Here is a 22205-nt window from a genome sequence, read left to right on the forward strand (position 1 = left end):
GGCTCTTTCAGCTCATTTGAAAAAGAAATGAATTCCATTAATGTAATTAAACTTGGAAAACAGCTTCAATACAAGCCTTAAAGGAGCTTCACAGTACAGCAGCTTCATTACTTACTACAGGACATTTTATTGCAGAACCATTTTTAAAATCAAAAACATTTTTTTAAAAAAAGGAAACAGGTGGAAACCTGGCAGTAATACTGCTCATGTCCTGCCAAGAATTTTTAAAGAAGTGCAGGCTCTCTGTGGCCCTATAGACATTAAAAGAAGTTTTCATTATTTTATTTCCATTGCATTAAATTTAATAAGCTTCTCTCCACATGCTTAGGTGCATGATATAGGAATGCATAATAGTTTCTAATTGCCAGCTATATGCTTTCTTTACCAAGCTATGTACAATCTGTAGATCAACAAAGTCAACAGCATAGCTCCACTCAAGTTTAATGGCTCTTGACTGCACCTACTGCTGTTCTGTTACCTCCATCCTTTTTAAATGGGGCTTGTATGTGCCTCTTGGGATTGCCTGATGGTTGCAGAGCAGCAGTGCTTACTTAGTGAACTTATTTGCTTCCCTGAAACCAGAATCACAAATGTTATACTCAGCAATGCAGAAGTCCTAGCACACTTTTTGAGGGAAGGCTACTTTGGTGAAATGGATGTCAAGCATTACTTGAGTTGATTTTCATTTCAAAAGACTAGATAATTTTTTCAAGGCAAACACTGCCTGATGTCCAGGCTCAAGCAGTAACAAAAGATCTGCTGTCCATGGTGCTTAAACAATTCACTCATTAAGATCTATAGGATGGTGATATCTGTATTCATTTAATTTGAAGCCTTTGTTTCATGGACTCAGCAGTTAGAAGTAATTTTGGTCCCTATTAATTATTGTAAAATACATATTGATCCCATATCTTGCCACTGTGACATCTTCACCACATACATGGTAATTTGATTTCTGAGTTGTGTGGCCTCCTGTATTATTATTTCCCTGTTCACATAACCATGGGTTGAAATTAGTGACATTACAACTGTAACAAGTCTCCAGCCTTGCTAGGAAACAGTATGGAAGTATAAGTCATTTCAGGCAACAGACTGAGGCAGTCATTCCCGGCTTATCTCAAAATAGCAACTAGCCATTGAAAGATAGGATGTATTCAGAAAATGAACAAATAAATCAGTATTTTACTGTGTATCTCTCTGTGTGCCATTTAAAAGGAAATGTTTAAAATCAGCACCAGGTGTAATGCACAAATACCATTAACTGATGAATCAGAAAATGGTCAAGGAACATGATGCTGCAATAATGTACAATGGGGATTCTTTTGGCAAGGAAAGTTCAGTCTTGTCTCATCTGATTACTAGAAGTTTTATTAGATGCTCCTTGTTCTCAATGGGAAAAAACTGAATGTCCCTGGCATAGTAACTTTGAAAATAAACTCCTATTAGGGCGCATGACTCTAAAGGAGTCTCAGTGGCTCCAATCAAAAGGAACCTAAGAGACTAAAATAATTTGACGACTCAATTGTTTCTAAAAAGAGGACAACCTTTAAGAGGACATGGATAGAACTCAAAAGACTTCTGATTTATTTTTTTATTAAAAATATCCCAACAATCACAAAAAAACAACCCCAAAAAGAGATTTTAAGCACCAACTGAGTTACAGTGACCATATAGTAAAATTGCCTCTATCCTACACACAAGCAATGACTCATAAATGTAATCACTGGCAATTCCATGTGAAATTTCAGACCTGTTAGCATTATGCTACATTGTGATGACACCTTATGACAACATCTCCTCCCTGGTTAAAAAGCAACTGGGGGAAGTGTCATCCTCTGCCTAACCATCACAGTCCTGATTCATCCATTCTCTTTCGTATACTGAACAGGATTAAAATATAAGATACTTCTTCATAGTTCAGCTGGAATTATTCCTAACCAATCATATGCTCTAGTGGTTTTTCATAACATGTGCATAGGCACATAGTCATAGTCAATGCATCTACTGTATGCGCACAATGTGGTTTACATTTTTTTATTGAAAATACTTATGCATGGCAAAAAGTATAGGATAATTGCAACAAAACACTCACACAAATAAACAACAGCAAATGTAACATGCATCAACATTTCGTGAGTATAAATGTCAAGTAACAATATCCAATTACTTCATATCCAAAGCTGATATCATTAGGACCTAGCAACCCCCCTATATTTTATACCACAACCCAAAATGTCAGACAATCCCCTCCACCAAAGCTCCCTTATGGAAGCTCTCAGGGTTGTGGAGTCAGGCAAGGCAGGTAGAAACAGCCAACCTCTGACAGCAAATACATAGGACCCTGCCAATGACCTGTTTATTGAGCTTTCATACTGGGTTGCTTGCACAAAGCTTGCATGGAGATTGGATTATATCCAGTCTTTATTGAGCATTCATTCTGATTTATTTATTGGGCAGTTATACGACAATGAGTGTTTGTCCTGATTTGCTTGTGGGGTTTTCCCATTAGTCATTCATTCATTCCACACTTTACAATGCATTTCCCGGTCATTTTCCAAATGCAAGAAGACTGTGCTTTTCTTTTCTTTTCTTTTCTTTCTTTTTAATAAAAAGTAGATTTATTGCACTACAGTGGTACCTCAGGTTAAGAACTTAATTCATTCTGGAGGTCTGTTCTTAACCTAAAACTGTTCTTAACCTGAAGCACCACTTTAGCTAATGGGGCCTCCTGCTGCCGCTGTGCCGCTGCTGTTCTCATCCTGAAGCAAAGTTCTTAACCTGAGGTAATATTTCTGGGTTAGCGGAGTCTGTAACCTAAAGCGTATGTAACCTGAAGAGTATGTAACCCGAGGTACCACTGTACAGTAACAGAGTGCTTCAATCCACTTTAAATGTGAATAACCAAAAGTTCTACTATGCAACTGAATCACTCTTACAGAATCCTGGAAGCAGCTCCCATATGAAGGCTCTCAGTGCTGTAAGGCAGGTGAAAATCACCATACACTGATAGCAAAGACAGTGTCTCCCACATCATGAATAGGAATTCAGTAATACTGAGCTCCCAGACATTATTTGGGGAGCATCCATGCCCCTCTTGGAGTATAGACAGACCGGAAAGGTTGCCTAGCTAAATCACTGCCTGCATAAGCCTTCTCCTGAAAGATTTTATTTTATTTGTTGAAGGACAAGAATATCTATTTTGCAAGCTTGTTTGCCCCTTCTCTATATTGTGATTCACTTGCAATGTTCTCCCCCCTTTTCTTACATTTCTGACATATCTAATATTCTTTTTAATCCTCTTGCACCCACACTGATTGACATTTTTGGGTAACAGCCCTTCTCACTGTCATGCCATTGAAGCAGGGCTGAAGCGATGCAGTCTTGAAGGCAACGAAGAGAGGTATAAAATATGCATACAGAACTGTCTATATCATAGTGTAGTTATGTCTGCCTTTCCATAGACACACAGAAAAATTATTCTAGTGTTCTCCTGTGGAGTGTGTTGAGGCTTTAGAGCTTAGGCCAACCAATAAAGGCCAACCGCAAACACAGACTTCATCACCACTGTTAAATGTTATTGATTCCTACTTGTTAAAATCATGATCTAAAAACCATTGAATGGTGCTCCAAGCCATTATCACGAAGTTGATGGATTTGATGGCACCCCCAAATGCCACATCATTTGAAGGAAATACAGTTAACAAGGATTTGGGATCTTCAGTCGCCAAACATCACCATTATTACCAATTGGGAAAACTAAAGGCTTGGAATGATAATTGTGGAGACATGAGAGTCCAGCTGAAATAAAGATTCATAAATAGCAAATCCCACACACTAGTATTCTCAAAACCGAACTGGGACAGATCTTTACTACAAAGCAAATTGGTTTTGCATCAGTTTAACTGTCAGGGTATTTCCAAAGGAATCTTGGAAATTTCTTTTAGAATCATAGAATTGTAGAGTTGGAAGGGACCATGAGGATCATCTAGTCCAACCCCCTGCAAAGATGGAATCTTTTGCCCAATGTGAGGCTCAAATCCATGACCCTGATATTAAGAGCTGCATGTTCCACTGACGGAGCTATCTCAGCTGCTTAGAGATCCTTAGCTTTGGTCACACAGAACTGCAGCTGCTAAGAGTCCCTGAAAAAGGATATAGAACTATTAAACCAGATTTAGCCTGCAGTGCAGAGATCTGCCACTTTCTTCAGCTCAGCTGTATTATGCAGTGACCATGTTAAAAGACATTTCTTTCAGTTCAGTCAGAACAAAGATGTTTCTAGTTTGACGAATATACATATGGGCAAGGTGGGGGACACCCAAACATTACTCGACTGGAACGTCTGTCATATGTGACCATTGGCCATTCTAACATAAGGACATAAGATGAGCCTGCTAGATCAGGCCAATGGTCCATCTAGTCCAGCCTCCTGCTATCACAGTAGCCAACCAGATGACTGCAGGAATCCCACTAGTAGGACCCAAGCACAAGAGCACTCCCCTCTCCTGTAGTTTTAAGCAAATGGTATTCAGAAAGATACTGCCTTCAACCATGGAGGCAGAGCATAGCCATTATGGCTGGTAGACAATATAGCCTTATCCTCTATGAATTTGTCTAATCCTCTTTTAAAGTTATGCTAGCTGGAGCTGATGGAAACAAGTCTAACAGATTTTGGAAGGCCGCAGGTTTCCCACCTGTAATATAGGATTTATAGTGCCAGGCAGAAGAGATCACTTTTGCATTGAATCCAAGATGCAACCCTATACTCAGCCAGAATATTGGTCCATCTAACTCTGCACTTTCTGGAGACCAGTAGCTCACAAACTTCTCAAGTGGACCTCCCCCTAGTATCTGATATCCTATTAGCTGGAGATTGAACTAGATTTTTCCGCATGTAAATCATGTGTTCTAAAATGAAACTATGGTTCCAATGGGACCATTGAGGGCTCATTGGGACCATAGAAGTGACCAACAAGGTTGAAAGGAAGCAGAAGGTTATGGGGGGAGGGGGAAACCACATGATGAAGCACAGGCCTTTGGAGTCCTCTTTGCTTCACCTCCTTCAGTTTTAAATGTCCAGTCTCCCTTTCCATTGTCCTATATTATCAGGGAACACAAAAGATAGGTGAAGACCCTCTTTACATAATAAGTACATAAACTTATGAAAGGTCATCTTTTTCTGACTGCAGGGACTGTACGTCAAAGGCTAGACAAAGAACTCAATCACAGCTTCAATGGGTTGGGATGGCATGCCTAAAGAACCATGTTTAATAGTCATATCCATGCACGGTCCAGCAAAACAGTATAAGGTGCTTGTGGGGGCACCCTTTAGGTACCATCTGCTTCCTGCTGAAGCCAACAACAGTATGCACAGTGAATTTTAAGCCAGTGTCTGGATGGGACTCAGAAAGCACATGGTGGGATGGGATCAAAAAGTCACATGTCACAGCTACACCAGAGTTAGACCCATTTATTTAATTTAACAAAGCCTTTCTACAGCCACACAGCTTTGCCCTACCTTTCATTCATCAAAGCCTGGCACCATTATCTGACTGCCTCTTGACCATTATTATTTTGTGAAGAATTGCACTCTGCTTCATATATTAATGGTATAATGAATTGAAATCATACTGCAATCCTATGCTTCCTTACTAGGTAGTCAACCCCACTGAACTGAAACTAAAGCTGGACCTCAGGGCTGAAGCCCAAAGCTCTACAGCTGAGGTAGCTCCACACTGCTCCACACAGAAAGCAGAAGGTGATGGGGGGAAAGGCAAACAGGCCCAACATCAGTGCCCGGGCTGGCATGGACATTCCAGGGCCCAATGAGACTCATTCTGGTCACCACCACATCCCTTCCTTCTTATTTCAAAACACATTTTAAAGTCAGGAGATGGCTGGCTGTGCACATATGTGGCTACAGAGACTCACTGTATCATTCTGACTTTAAAATATACTTGATTCTTTTCTGTCACAAAAAAAAATGAGCTTATAACAAGGTAAATGCATTTCTGCTTAGCATCCAGGGCAGCAGAAGCAACCTACATTTCATTCTTGTAGATGGATAGATGATAGACAGATAGATAGATAGATAGATAGATAGATAGATAGATAGAGATCAGGTTTGGCTAACCGCTTCAAGTTTCTTTGTTGCTCAGGTATACAGAAGCATGCAATGGTAGGGTGGAAAAATAAAATAAATTTTGTGTGCTTCACAAACTGATGTAATACACAAGGACATCTAAAGCCTCGCTCCAGCATGCTGCCTGTCCGGGTCTAATATCACCTAGCTGCATCACTGTTCACACTGCTCCTGCTGCTGCTACTACTGCTAGTAGTGCTAGTAGTAGCAGATATATGTGCCTCCCTGTAGTCTAAACCTATTGCTGCTTGTCCTTTTCACTGGATGTGCTAACCAATTGTTCCCCTTGTTTCCCCTTAATTACACCAAAATATTCCCACCATCACCACCTGTCAATTAAAAGTAGCAATTCCTTCAAACTTTCGTTCTGTACTTCATTTTCAAGACTATTTTCAAAAACCTTCTCACCCCATCTCCTTTGAGATGGTGTAATCCCACAAAGGACTCCAACTAGGCTGCACATGGGCTCATAAATACGCACTCTTGCACCTCACCCGATTTCTCATTACTCAGTGATGGAGAACTTCCCATGTAGGAAGTGAAATGAGTCCATTGAAAAGCTTGATGTTTGACACCATGTGACGTGTTCGTTCCTGACTGTCTGTGGTATGGGAATTGTGATGTCTTATTCACACATTGCCAGTCATCCCTTGAGGCGGCAGTCATCAAGTGATGACTGTGCATATGCAAACCTGCCCTGTGTTTGCCACTGAACAGGTGCAGCGTCCAGTGGTATTCCCCCCCTCACCTTCTCCCAAAGGTGTCACTTTGGTTCAACAAGTGCCTGAAAATTGCTCACCAACCATCGCTCCCTGGCATTGGTGTGCATATATATCTTAGCAGTACAGACCAGAAAAACCACCTGTGCTATTAATTTCTGTAGGATGCTGCCTCCATGCGACCCATAGTTACAAGGCAGGTCTTCCTCTGTGTCATCCATTTAAGCAGAATATCCATCCTCTGAAGTGTGTGCGTTTCCTCCCAGCCCCCAGAGATCACTCACGGGTTGTATATCTCTGTTGTGTATTATTCAAGCAAGCGAGTCACGCACAGGGAAATGGGAGGGCAAAGGAGATAGGAGAATGTTTATTAATTAGGGTTTTCCCCCTCTAATCAGCCCAACACACCTACATTCACACATACACACATCAACCCACCCACCCCTTCTAAATAAATGGTCCTTCGATCTCCCTACTGAACCATTTCTCCGAAGAAGAAGAAATTGGGCAAAGGATGGTGGAGGAGCAGATTGCGTCAATGGCCACAAACCCGGACAAGCTTTCTGTAATTAGAAGGTGCATTAAAATTCCAGGCATGTTCCCTCCCCAGCCTGGGCTGGAGCGGGGAGGGAGGGGGATGAGGTAAATCCCTTACCCCCCCCCCCAGCATCAGCAGCCCTAGGCAACCCTGAATGATCCTGGTCCTTCCTCCCCTTCACCCCTCCCTCCATGCAAATGGGGACTGAACCAGCTGCGAATCAAGACAATCAAGTGTTTCATAAAAAAGACCCAGCTCAATTTCGGGGGTGGGCAGAGGAGAGGAGAGGAGAGGAGAGGAGAAGAGAAGAGAAGAGAAGAGGGGGGAAAGCAAGCTCCTTTTCAACCAAAAAGAACAAGCCAAACTGTCCAGTGGGAATGGAAGACTCCAAACTGAAGATTCCTCAAACTCCCAAGGAGCCTCATCTCTCTCTCTCTCTCTCTCTCTCTCTCTCTCTCTCTCTCTCTGAGTGGGGGAGATGCATGCATTCATTGCAAGAAGGATTTCCAAAGAAGAGATACACTATCTGCCTCTAGCCATGCAATGGTTGTATCAGGATCCCCCAATTTGAAAGCATGCCTCTCTCCAAAGTACCGATTCATCCATCCTAGTCTAATTTATGGGATGCCATTCTCCCTTCTCACGCCTAGCCCTTCTGCTACATCTCCCAAAAGCTTACCCCAAGAACCTTCTGCACCCCACCTCCATTCATTAAATCAAAATGAGGAGGGGGAAAGGCTAAATCTTTGAACTCCATGACAGATCTTGCCCACAAAGATGCTTTATGGTTTTGTTTTTTTAAATAATAATAATGAAGCTGAGTCCTTCAAAACACCAAGCTATAGTCATGGTTGGCTAAAGTCCTTCTGTCTTCCTTATCTATCTCTCTCTCAACTTTCCTTATGAAATGGGTCTTTATCGGCATTAAGAAAAAGAATCTCATTCAAGGCAAATGGGTACACATTTGTCTGTGTGCTTCTCAGCCAAAATCTGTTTGTTTGTCTAGAAGGAAACCACATTTTTAAAAAAGAAGAAGAAGAAGGGAAAAAAGCAAGAACATCAAGTAATCTCCTTCACTCTGTAGATTTGTCGCCCCCCCCCTTTCCTAAAAAATAGTCTCAAGGCAAAGGGAAAAAAAGAGGGGGAGAGGAATCCTTCAGCGGTAATTCTGTCGGAATATCCACTCGTTTAAGAGGCTGTAGGACCCAACTCACGTCTCTGATTGAGCATACTGCAAGAATATTTATTGGGCACCAGTTTCAGTCACTGCATTGAACGCCAGCCTTGGCAAGCAAATTGCATTTCCTATCGCAGATGAGGGAGCCTGGTATATATATATATATTTAAAAAACACCCCAACCCCCCTCCTCCCTCCCCTCCTCCCTCACCTCGCTTTCTCCAGAGATCATTTATTTTGCAAAGCAGCAACATCAACCCCCAGCAAGAAAGCCACATTCATAAGACTAACCATCAGTGTAATCATGGGGAAACCTTGAGAAAGGACAAAGCTATAACCACACACACACAACACACACACACACCCCTCCTTCTTGGCAAAAACACAGTTCTCTCTCCTCAAACCCCCCACCGACGATTATTTATATATTTCAATACCTCCTCTCTTCACTGGGCGATCGATGGTGGTGATTGGCAAAAAGGGGGCTCCTTTCCTCCCCCCTTTTTTTTGCCCCGCGCCCCTTACCTTTCACACAGGAGAGCATCCAGAAAAAGACGAGGTTCCCCAAGGTAAATCCACTTTTAATCCCCATGATCTTGCCCCAGATGCGCAAGTCCGGGCGGCTGCATCTCCTACATCCCCTTCGCCCCAGATCTGCGGCGGCGGCGGCTTGGCTCGGCCAGGTGGCCCCTTTGCAGCAGCAGCAGCAGACCCTTTGCATGTTCTTCTTCGGCGAGGAGCGGAGCGAGCTTCCTCCCCGGATCCGGAGCTGCCTGCCCGCTCGCCTTCGTCGCGCCCCCCTCCCTCCTTCTCTCCTTCCTCTTCTTCCTCCTCCTCCTCCTCCCCTGCCTCGGTCCAAGGCGCAGTGGCGGAGTTTGCGCGGAGCTGTGTGAGTGTGTGTGTGTGTTGATGGTGCGCGGTCACAGCTCCGAGTGAACAGTGTTTCTGGGATACCACAGCAACCTTGACGAGGAGGACTCAACCATCTCTCCGATGGGGGCAGCGGGGCTCTCGGCGCAGGCGAGCTCGAGGGAAGGGGGCCTCTGCTCCTCGCCTGCCGCCAGCTCAGCTATGCTAGGCAGCCCGGGGCTGCCTGGAGCGCCTGGCCAACACTAGCCGCCCCCTCCTGCCGATAAAAAATAAAATAGCAATACAATATATATTATAAAAATCTCAGGAGCTGCGGCGCGCTTCGAAATCGACCAGGCGCGCCTCGAAATTGACCAGACGCGCGGGCTTTAGCCTCCAAACTCTCCACAGCCGCTCGGTGGCTATTGAGGCTCCGTTTCGTCTTTCCTCTCCTCCTCTCTCTCTCTCTCCGCTCTTTCAGATGATTTTTTTTTTTTTTTAAAGGGAGAATGCTTGTTGATGTTTTTTGTTGTTTTGGCTTAGGAAAAAAAGCTGGTCGTCAGAAAGAATCATCTGGTTGTTGCTTTTCTATATGTATATAAACCAAACCAAACCAAACCACAATAGTCCCGAGGAAACAAACAAGCAGGAGCTAATTCAGCTGCTTCTCCATCTCTCTTTCTCTTTCTCTCTTTTTCGACAGCGAAGAGCCAGCAGGCGCCGGGGCTTTGCAGAAGGATGCCAGCCTCGCAAAGCGTTCGAGTCTGGTGGAAGCGCACGACGCGCAACTGCGCGAACGGCACGCGCGCATTCACACGCGCGCGCACACGTGCACACGAGCGGAAGAGCGAGCTCCTGTAGACACCTTTCCTTTCGCCCCACCCCCATTCACAAGCCCATATGTTGGTTGCTCTTGGAGTTTGCAGGTTCCTCCGGGAGACGTCGGGCATGGGGTTTTAAGAAACTAAGCGCAAAGAAGCCTCGCGGCGCGCAAACGGGCGCGCGGGACGAAGCGGCTCAGCGTGAATTACGCAGCGCGCAAACACACAAATAAAGCCTCGCGCCCTTTCCCCACAAGGCTGCTTTTGCTTTCGGCTCCCTTATCTCCCCACACACCCGCATTTGCCCCTTTATTTCCACGCCCCCTTTCTCCACCTTCCAGAAAACTAGGTCCCAAGATCCCAGGAGCGGTAGTCTTAATTTTGCAAGTGGCCAACAAAATATGTAAATAGAGGGAAAGGAGAGAGAAGAGAGAGATTGTGGAAAGGATGGCGGGTGGGGGGGGGGGGTTTCGCAAAATGCAAAGTATCAGTCTAGTTCGGCTCGCAAGGGTTAAGGATAGGCAGAGAAAGAGCACTTCTGCCATCTACCGGCTGACGAAGAACCACCGGCTTCTTTTTAGCATTTGTATGGCCGGGGATGCCGCTCTGGGCGGGTGCGGGTGGCGGGGGGGACGTGTGTTCACGCTACAGAGAAAGCAACATTTTATTTTATTGTTTATTTTTTGCTGCGGTTATTTAACCATGATCAAGGTCTCTTTTGCATGCAAGCTGTCTCTCAGAGAGCACAATGAGTGAAAAGTGATTGCGGGAAGCCGATGTGTCCCGTGGTGGAAAATAAAAATACACGTTCATGTATGCGTCCTCCTTGACTTGCGCGACGAGCAATGAAATGGATCGTGAACAAGATAAAAGGAGACTGTGTGTACCTGAAAGAGAGCACAATGCTGTCTTCATGGTTTGCTGACTGTTGTGCTTCTTCGGCAGTCACTGATGTGCTCGGGCACAGAATGTAGGTCTACTTTGGTGTGAGAGATTTTGTATAGTGTGTGAGAGGGAAACGTTCAGTGACAAACTGACAGCTGGTGCCCACTGGACCTGTTGGGGCTGCTGGGAGATCTGGAGTGCCAACTTAAATAAAACGGGGAAGCCCCGCCCACATAATCACATGACACGACACACACACCATTTGAATGGTAATGCCCATCAACTTTGGGGGCCCCAGCCCTCTCAAATATTTCCATGGGGGAGGCTGAAGGTAATGTAAGGGAAAGGTAAAGGAATCCCGGACAGTTAAGTCCAGTCAAAGGCGACTATGGAGTTGTGGCACTCATCTTGCTTTCAGGATGTGGAAGCCAGTGTTTGTTCACAGACCACTTTTCAGGTCATGTGGGCAGCATGACTAAATTGCTTCCGTGGCAATGGAACACTGTGACAGAAACCAGAGAGCATGGCCATGCTATTTACCTTCCCACCACAGTGGTACCTATTTATCTACTTGCACCGGCGTACTTTCAAACTGCTAGGTTGGCAGGAGCTGGGACAGAGCAACAGGAGCTCACCCCGTCACAGGGATTTGAACCGCCAACCTTCTGATCGGCAAGCCCAAGAGGGGGAGGTCATGGCGGCCTGGTCAAGTTTTGATTTTATCCTCATCTTCCTCCCTTGCAAAGAAACAGTACTGTGTGCAGTTTTACAAATAGTTAATAGCATCTATTGGGAGAACCAGTGTGGTACACTAGTTAGGGCCTGGGAGACCAGAGTTCAAATCCCCATACAGCCATGAAGCTCACTGGGTGAGCTGGGCCGGTCACTGTCTCTCAGCCTCACCTACCTCACATGGTTGTTGTGGGTCTTAAATAAAGAGGGAGAGAACCATGTACACCACCTAGAGCTCCTTGAATGAAAAGTGGAATAGAAGTGCCATTGTTGTTGGTAACCATCTGCTTGAGAAACAATGGAGTGCACCTCCAGGGGTGAAGTCAAACCACTGCATTAGGAGCAGCAAAGTGACCTTTTCTGGGTGCAGGACTATACAACATCATTTTTGTTTGGTCCATGTCCTTCTAAACTCTTGATTAATCCTCTGCATCTGGGTTGATGAGATGATTCTGGCCTTTTATTATATGTTATCAGGGCTTATAGAAGATTTTACACACACACACACACACACACACACAGTATATACATTATACATGGACAACTTTTGTAGCAGTAGCATTTTGGAGCTGACTGGTTTATGTAGTTTATTTGGTGTCAGAAAGCTACTGTATTTATTTATTTAGTTGGTCAAAACTTGTATTTTTATTCTTTTTATTGTGTGGCCTTGTGAAAGAAGGGTGCACACAAATTTATCAAGAGTTTGTCATTTGATTGCAAGACATTAATAAAATAAACTAAATGTTTATTCTTTCATTCTATTTGTCTGTCTGTGTATATGCGTCATGTGACATTTGAACATTTTTCATATTCTTGCTTTTCTCCAGCAATCTTTGCTTATGAGATTTTGGGTGCAAATTCTGGCATGAAGCATCTTTCTACAACACTTGGCAGATGGATTTGTTGTCATTTTGCTTTTGGCATGACCAAAAAGCCTATTGATCCCCTGGGTACAGGTCAAGGATACAAATGACTTGGCAAGGGCCATTAAGTCAATCACCATGATTAAATACTCTCCAGAGTTTTAAATAAAGGTTGAGATGGCAAATGGACAGCTACTTAAAAACCCAACTTGTCAGGGTCTTGATTACTATGGATAGCAATAGAGAATGAAGAGGTGTGATGATGAGCTGTCTTGATGACTGTGCTGTTTTAAGCCCTAGACTTAACACGTCTCCCCATCAGGCCAGGAGTGGGTTGGGCCAGCTCATCTGCTCATGAGGTGACTCATGAGGCATGCATTCTCATCTCTTTTCTGGCAGAGATCAAGAAGGACTGGGAATGGTGTTTCAAGGCAAAAAGGTCCAATATGATAAGTTATGATTCTGATCATTTAAGCGTCTGCTTCTATGTGCAGGAGCCAAGCTCGATTTCAGAATACAGGCAAGTGATAGTGCTATCTCTCAAAACCAGCAGGAAGCTCTGACTGGGGGCCAAATGTATGTGTTCATTGTACAGAATATGTCATAGTGTGTACATGATGCAATTTCGATTCACCAACCTCCGCTGAACCCAGGAGATACTATGTTATCTGCTAGGATTATACTGCAGCTATTCTGGAGCCAGATGTTGCTAAGACTTTTCTTCAAAGTCTTATTTGTATGACATTTTAGAAGCTCTTGTGACAAAAGTTCTCAGGTCCTAAACATTATATTCAAAGATGGAATGGCCTCAGAAGCTAGACAATATTTTGAGATACAGCATTGTGTTAGTCCGCAAAAACTTGGGTGTTGTTCTCTGTGCCTATTCCAGCTTCCTTTCCATTTGTTTGCCACCTCCCCCATTCTAGCTAGTCCTCAGATTGTCTTGGAAAGTTGCTTCAGTTGTCAAAGAGCTTGCCTTTGTGTTTCAAGGACCCGCCACCCACTTGAGGATAAGAAAGACACATGGACATGGTATATAAGGTTAATGGGCTAAAAAAGGCCGCAACTTTATTGATTACAGCATGTGAGAGGTATTGGCTTAGGCACTGGATAAACCACAGCAAGTGACTCCACCCCCTCAGGGAGGGGTGAGTCTATCAAGGGTTAACCACCAGTGGGAGGAGCCTGTTGATGCAAATACAACTGAAAGCTCCCCCTGATGTCACCGAGGGTCATGCCATGGCCCTACCCACTAGCAAGGGCATCGGACAGGATTCACAACCGCCCAGATTCCTTTACCGGAATACCCATAAAGTGGAGGGGTAGGCGATGGCCACACCCTGCCCTCCAATACACAAACATATTCCAATGCCTCACCACCAATACCAAAAAGTTGTGGCGATTTGCTACGAGGTAGGTGAAAAACCAAGTGGCCAGTGCCAATTTGCCAGTTGGATAAAAATTCCTACCAGGCCCCTTGGCCAACTAAGGTCCATAGCAATGTCAAGAACCAACAATGAACTAGAGAGAGGGTGGGTGGGTGATCCAATGAAAGGCAGCAGCACAATGGATGGGAAGCGCTGACGCGGCCGTGTTTGAGTGGTGAAACCCCGCCCCAAGCTTCCACCTGGTTGGTTGGCTACCTGGGGGCATGGCGCGGCAGCCAGGATGGCTAGGCAGGGGCCAAAACGCCCCCTGCCAATGCAGGAAATGTCTCTCACAACTCCTCCCCTCTGCAAGGAACAGAAAAGACTCTTTATGTATGTGACGATAGCAGCACGGATGCTACTAGCCAAGAGATGGAAAGAAGAAAGAGTCCCTACCAGAGAGGAATGGCAAACTAAGCTGTTAGACTATTATGAAATGGCAAACCTGAGTGGAAAACTTCTTGACCAAGAAGACAAGAAATTCAAGAAAGAATGGGAAAAGTTTATAATTTATTTAGGAGACAACCGTAAGCAAGTGAAAACATTCACAGGATTTTAATCTCACTTGTAACAAATACTATGGACAATATGGATAGACATAAAATATAGATTACAAAATAATACGCAGTTTAAAATGTTGACAATAGGACCCCTGGAGGGGATGAGAGGAAGTCCCGAGATTCAGAGTAATCTCTCTATTTGTATTTGGTATGCTTATTAATTTATATTTGTAAAATCAAATAAAAATGGTTTGTGAAAAAGAAGAGCTTGCCTTTCTATCATAAAAGCTTTAGAGCAAAGATCCTGGAAGTCCCTTCTCCTCCAGCAAGAAAATTCATACACATTCCTCATATTGCATCAAGCCATGTCAAAGGCCTGATTGCACCAAGAAATGTTAATAATGTCCAGCAGACTCTTTGATGTGGGGAGGAGTGGTGGAAAAAAAGTGCATGGATATTCAGGAAAGACTGGGGTGGGGATTCCTCAAACTCCCAAGGAGCCTCATCTCTCTCTCTCTCTCTCTCTCTCTCTCTCTCTCTCTCTCACACACACACACACACACACACCACACACCACACACCACACACTGTTGCCCTAGGGATCGTGGGTGGGTGGGGGTCAATTTCTCCCTAGGAGAGAGAAAGTTATCTTATCATTGACTTACATATTTTAACAAAACCAAAGGGACACTTCCAAATCTGATTTGAATCTGAGATTTTCACAATGTTTTGCCAGGTTTGATCTGTATCCACCAATGTCTAATGGTTTTCTAAACTCCATGTCAGCATCTATGGAACTAACACAGAAACACCTTAATGGGAACAGAAGGTTTTTAGATAATGCCACTGGAACACTCAACAAAATGTTGCAGCATGATGTTTTCCTGTTCAGGTTTTGTCTTGTGAGCCTGATGGCAGGACTTTTCTCTTTCATTCTCTTTTAACTGATGCACGCCTCATTGGGGAGACAATAGTATGACAAGTGGAGTAAAAGTACAGTAACTAAATAAAATAAATAAGCATACTTACATGCAAGTTATTTCATATCAAGTGATTAGTGTGGCCTCTTCTGAGTAAATATGTTTATGATTGAGGTGTAAATTTGCTCTGTGGTGCTTGCTAGCAAATTGGAAGATGGTTGGTTAGAAGATTTTGTTGTTTGGAAGAGTGTGTGTGTGTGTGTGTGTGTTTGACTGTTGGATCACAATCTACTTCTGCTTGTCCACCAGAGAACTGCTGAATCCATTTATTCTTGGCAACCAGCACCTGACCTTTCTGATTGATTCACTATTAATACTTTCCATTATCATAATTACCCATGTCTTTGTCACCTTCCTATTGGAATATTATGATGAACGCTATGCCACACCATCTGTGGAAAGTTACTTGCAGATATTCAAAAAACTATTAAAGATGCACTTGGTACTCTGAAGCTTGGTTATCCAAATAGAGATTCAGTGTCTGTCCTGGGTTTAGATCAGAGTAGATGCATTTTCTCAGCGTCTGAAACCTAGTGGAAAACAGGGACAGGGGTTAAACTTGAACAAGGGCAAATAAAACTTATTTGGGAGTTGATGCAGGGGTTACCAGGAAGGGCAGAACATAGAACAGTATTCCCCAACCTGGTGCCCTCCAATAAAACTTTGTTACTATTGTCCATTCCAGCTGCGGATGATTGTATTCTAGAACGTGGCAGGTAGACAGGTGACTAGGAGCTGCCACCGGGACCATATACTAACACCGGTCCTGAAAGACTTACTCTGGCACCCAGTACATTTCCGAGCACAATTCAAAGTGTTAGTGCTGACCTTTAAAGCCCTAAATGGCCTTGGCCCTGTATACCTGAAGGAGCATCTCCACCCCCAACATTCAGCCTAGACACTGAGGCCTAGCACTGGGGGCCTTCTGGCAGTTCCCTCCCTTCAAGAAATGAAGTTACAGGAACCAGGCAGAGGGCCTTCTCAATAGTGGCGCCCACCCTATTGAACACCTTCCCATCAGATGTCAAGGAGATAAGTAACTATACAACTTATAGAAGACATCTGAAGGCAGTCCTGTATAGGGAAGTTTTTAATGTTTAATGTTTCATCATGATTTTGCATCTACTGGAAGCCGCCCAGAGTGGCTGGGGCAATTTAGTCAGTTGGGTTTGGGAGGACTTTTCCTGCTGAAGGTTCTAACAGGCTCCTGGCATGACCAGCCAAACAGATCTTCAATGGATGGGCATCCCTGCCTCAGAAGATGTTTAGCTCTCACCAGCTGCAGCAAATAGCAGTGTGCAATTTAGGTCAGTGGCCTGACACAGTGTAAGCAGCTTCATGTGTTTGTATTGGGAAAAGCAAAGAGCTAGAAAAGGCAGCATTTTAAACATCCATACGCAAGGGAACAAAAGAAACCTTGAGTGTGTTTGGTTGCTTGGTTGTTTCAGGCCTGGTACACAGCTATTTCACTGTGTTGAGCACCTGCATTTCAATGGTGTTTTACTGCACTGGTACAACAGCAAATTACAACAACCCAAGGGCTCTTTCATCTGCTCAGTCTTAGGCACTTCTTTTGTGCCTTGAGAAAATGAAGTAAGGAAATAAATAGTTGATTGCTCTATAGGGGTACAAAATACCCATGAGAAATCAAACTTTTTTTAAAAAAAAAAAAGTCATTTGGTATCTTTGTAAAGACCTTTCACACAGTTTCAGAAGATAAGGTGTGTACCTCAAATGTCAACTGTGGATATGGCAAACAGCAGTTCCCTGGAAGCACACCTGTCAACGATGCACACTTGACAAATGCAAGTTTGCTGTTGGGCAATGAACAACTTCTGTTTCCAGTTAATGACATTAGGAGCTTCTCTCAGAGGGCCAGAAAGGCAGGGTAGGGACATTGGCTTTTTGTCAGTGTCTCAAAATCCCACTGTGCATTGATATCCCAAAATTTGTTGTTTGTTGTTTAGTCATGTCCAACTCTTCATGACCCCATGAACCAGAGTACGCCAGGCACCCCAGTCCTCCACCACCTCCCACAGCTTGGTCAAACTCATGCTGGTAGCCTCGATAACACCATCCAACCATCTTGTCCTCTGTCGTCCCCTTCTCCTTGTGCCCTCAATCTTTCCCAACATCAGGGTCTTTTCCAGGGAGTCTTCTCTTCTCATGAGGTGGCCAGAGTATTGGAGCCTCAGCTTCAGGATCTGTCCTTCCAGTGAGTACTCAGGGCTGATTTCCTTCAGAATGGATAGGTTTGATCTTCTTGCAGTCCGTGGGACTCTCAAGAGTCTCCTCCAGCACCATAATTCAAAAGCATCAATTCTTCGGCGATCAGCCTTCTTTATGGTCCAGCTCTCACTTCCATATATCACTACTGGGAAAACCATAGCTTTAACTATACGGACCTTTTTTGGCAAGGTGATGTCTCTGCTTTTATAGGCTTTTAAAAATAAAAAGAATCATTTTTTATTTGCAGGTACATGTTCTAGTTTACCTGTTGTAGAAGTTTAGCTGTTAAATTACAGGTCTGTTGTGAAACCTTGAAGCCAACCCATCAGGCTAGGACTAGCTATTGTGCATTTCCTTCTACTACCTTTGTTTAAGTTCTCTTAGCAATATATATTCAGATTGGCAATCTCTCAAGGGAAGGGATGCAAATCTTGAGCTTAGGGGTCTTAAGCACATACTCCCTTCTTCATCCTGCTTGCATCCATCTTGGATAGTTTTGCCCAACTAGAATGTGACCTTGAACTCTGGTAATGATTCTTGCTTGTCTGGATATATGACAGAGAGGAGTGTGGGTGGGTGGGTGTCGAAGCTAGCCTAGATATAAATTCACATTTCTTGGTCTGTCCATTTCTGCCTTTGGCCCTCCTTTCCAGTGGCATGTGGCCCCTGAAAAATTGCCCAGAAGGGAATGTCGCTTCAGGATGAAAAAGATTCACTGGCTCCAGGGGAGTTCACACAATCCCCTCAACATGTTGAAAGAACAGGTAGAGAAGGTCGCACCACACATCACACTCCTCCAGGACCAAGGTACCTCTGTATGATGTGAATAAACAAACTTTGCTAATATGCACTTTTAATAGAGTGGCACAGGGAGAAAAAAAAAAAACCCATGCCATATGAGATGCTTCTTTGATCAGCTGAAGTTCCAGCTTGCCAATTGCCTCCTGAGGTCTGAGATACTCTGATAACCCAGTCCTTTTGCAGATTGCTGGGGTCAGAGATGGAAGCAAGCTGGTGTTGCCATCTGCTTTCATTCTCCTCAATGCTTCTCCCAATTTTGGTCTGGGTCTTTCATAATTCATTAATGGAGGGTGAAGGAGGCGTAGGGACTCTTGCTGTTATCCAACAGTATGCCTTAATAGCTTTCTTTTCTTGGAACTCAGCAGTACATTGTTTCTCTGAGAGTGCTTTGAATGATGGGCAAATTAGAGACATAATGAATCATTTTCTAAGTACGTGTTTTTATAATTTTTTAAATATTTTGCTTCACACGTATCATGTAAGCATTTGAGAAAACAAGGGTTGCAAAAGGATGTGGTAGAAATTGAGTTACCACATACATATATTTTTTTTAGACAGCATCTTGAATTGTTTAAATATTCATGTTTGTTTGGCTTAGAAATGGGAGTCCCAATGAATGAATGGAACTCCCATCAGTTATGTGCTTTGAGATTTGAGCCCTGTTGACAAGTTACCCACGTGTAGGGCGTAAACATGTAAAATGTGGGGGATTGGGCCTAATTGCAGGCAGAGATGAAACAGCATACAGGAGGGAGGTTCTAAAAGTACCTACATGGTGCTTAGAGAATAACTTGCACCTAAATATTAGTAAGACAAAGGAGATGGTGTTGGACTTCTGGAGGAAGAGAGGGGAACTTGCCCCGTTGTATCTCAGGGGCTGCTTTGTGCGGAGAGTTTCCTCCTTTAAATTCCTGGGAGTTTACCTTAGTGAGGACCTCACTTAGAAAATCAACATAACTCAGGTAGTCAGAAAGGCCCAACAGAGACTCAATTTCCTCAGGGTGTTGTGAAAAAATAGTGTTAAACAACAACTGATGAACTCCTTTTACCAGTTCACAATGCTGGCCTGACAGCCATGGACAGAAAGTCTCTACAGAGGGTGGTGAATACAGTACATGATATCATGGGCTGTCCCTTGAGTCCGCTAGATGACATCGCAAGGGATCATTGCCTTAGGAGAGCGAGAAAAAATCTCAGGGATGACTCACACCCTGGCCATAACCTCTTTAATCTTCTACCCTTGGGCAGAAGATATAGAAGTATAATCAGCCGCACCAACAGGCTAAAAAATAGCTTCTATCTGTGGGCTGTTAGGCTGTTGAACGAAAAATAACATAGCAAAATTGACTTGCGAGGTGGTGTGTGGTTTGATAAGAGATTGAGTGTTTGGGGGAGGACGCTCGTTTAATTTCATTGTACACAGGTTGTACAATGACAATAAAGGTATTATTATTATTATTATTATTATTATTATTATTAAAGGCACATCTTATTTCAACAACTGCATTTTGTGCTTGGTTGCCAGTTAAAAAATGAGACAGGAGTTTCCTGTTGTTGTTCTCTTCCTTTGAAAGACAGGCAAAGTTCTTAACTAGCTTCCCAGCTAGTTTGTCCTCTAAGCCTTCCATGACAAACACCAACTCCTAGAGAAATTGCACGCAACGTGAGGATGCTCTCAGCCCCAAAGTCTGCACTGAAAGACCCTCACCTCAACTTCAAGGAGGAAAGAGAAAGTGATTTGTAGAGGCTAACTTTACGCTATACAAACATCACAGCTAACCAGTTAAAATACCAAATGACAACCAGGGTGATGGGTTCAAATCATCATATGTCCTTGGGGAAACTTCTATATATCACTTCACATAACCAGCCTTGCAGAGCTGTTGTGATAGATAAATCAAGTTGAGGAAGATTTATGTATATTCCCTACTGCCTTGTAATACAGTGTATACTATATTTGGTCAATAAGACCCTCTTCTTTCTATCAATATTTTCCTTTTTTCTGGATGTTTTCCTTCCGTCACATTTCCCTCTATCTATATATATATACACACACATGCACAAAATGTAAAAAGCCCTCTTTTTAACAACAGTCAGATGTACTTCTGGTTTGAGCCTGGTTTCTGTCACTATAGATTTTTGTAACCATTATAAGAATGAAATGAAAACAGGCTACAATCTTGAGTCCCATTGTTGAATGGTGAGATATCCAGATCTCTGTTTCTCTGCCTTTTTAAAGAAGATGATCCCACTCAAGAGAAAATAGTCTCTGTTGTGACATCCAAATGGCCTCTGGCAAAAACGATGTCAGAGAAACAGTAAAGTGGCATGAAAACTTATTTTCTCCCCTAAATGATGAATCAGTTTATATTCAAATAGAATTAATCACGAAAATACGGGAAACGAAAGCAGCTACAAGGATGCTTGCAGCCCAGAACTGCAGAGTGCCAGTTCAAATACATCTGACAATCCACTTCAATTGTGCTGGTATAACCCTAGGAGTCTCAGCTGGTTTTATGCATTATCTCCAGTGTAGGAAAGTAGCTACCCTATATCTCACTGCAGTTACACTGATTTTCAGTGTCCTACAATAGTAATGATGGGACATGGAGAAGGAGACAGTCTTTAATGTATGCAACTGGAAAGTTTAGCAAGTTTTTGTATGGGATGAAAGCAAACTTCCACCATGACATAGAGAAAAGTCATGCTTCAAGGCATGAATTTAATGCAAGGGCGTTTCCAAAGGAGAATGTTATTATATTTGAAGGCAAGGGTGCCTTGCATCTATGGGTGTATAAAGTTGCTAGCCACCATCTGACATAAGAGTGATAGATTGAGTGGGCTGCCAGTCAAATATAATGATCCCTGAGCATTTTGATGAATGAAATCCGAGTCACATAGCCAGAGCAGATGCTGTTTTGTAATTTAAATGAGTAAATGAAAGCTACTTAAAAACAAGTCATCATATGATTACAATGGGACTGAGCTGGGGGACACAAAATATCTAATTTATAAAGGAGCTAGTGTTTAAACATCTAGGGCTCTGTCATCACACAAGTGTAAGTATTTTAACACAGTTATTCCAGGTATTGCAAGGACTTCCACGTATTCCAACAAGGATGTTAAATAGGTCTGGCTGGGACTATTTGTTCGTATATGTGATAGAGACAAAATATTGTTTTGCTTGCCTGGCTTCTTGAACTGACGAGGAGCAACAACGGTTGATAGGGCAGGTCGGCAGTGCTAATCTGACCTCTCATCTTTGGCAATGCTGACACCAGGAGCGAGAAGGGCAAAGTGGTCTGAGGACAGCTCCACTGCAGGGAGGTCATGTAAGCACCACCCTCCTGCTGACTGCAATTGATAAGAAGTTCCATGTATGCAAGAGAGGGTCACTGAAGATATACTGGTGTTTTGCAATATTTCTATTTACAAATATGCAGGTTGACACTAGGCAGAACACCTTAAACACTCAGGGCTGCCAATTCGGCTGCTCTCACACCTTTTGGGAGATTGTCACTGGGAGCTTACTGCTGTTTTGC

General features: G+C 43.4%; 1 protein-coding gene across 5 annotated transcripts in view; it reads right to left on the reverse strand.

Annotated features, from left to right (window-relative positions):
- Window positions 1-9889, reverse strand: part of CSMD3 (CUB and Sushi multiple domains 3) — a 592920-nt gene extending 583031 nt beyond the window's left edge. For 3 of the 5 annotated variants that reach the window (XM_079984063.1, XM_079984062.1, XM_079984061.1), the window contains exon 1: window positions 9102-9883. In XM_079984063.1, coding sequence (XP_079840189.1) covers window positions 9102-9297 — 196 coding nt within the window. In that variant the 5' untranslated portion in view covers window positions 9298-9883. Of the gene's footprint in view, window positions 1-9101 lie in introns of all 5 variants that reach the window. The other 2 variants (XM_079984060.1, XM_079984064.1) reach the window with 2 other exon arrangements.
- Between the last annotated feature and the right edge of the window lie 12316 nt (window positions 9890-22205).

This window comes from Podarcis cretensis, assembly GCF_951804945.1.
Source record: "Podarcis cretensis genome assembly, chromosome: 7".
In the NCBI taxonomy this organism is placed as follows: Eukaryota; Metazoa; Chordata; class Lepidosauria; order Squamata; family Lacertidae; genus Podarcis; species Podarcis cretensis.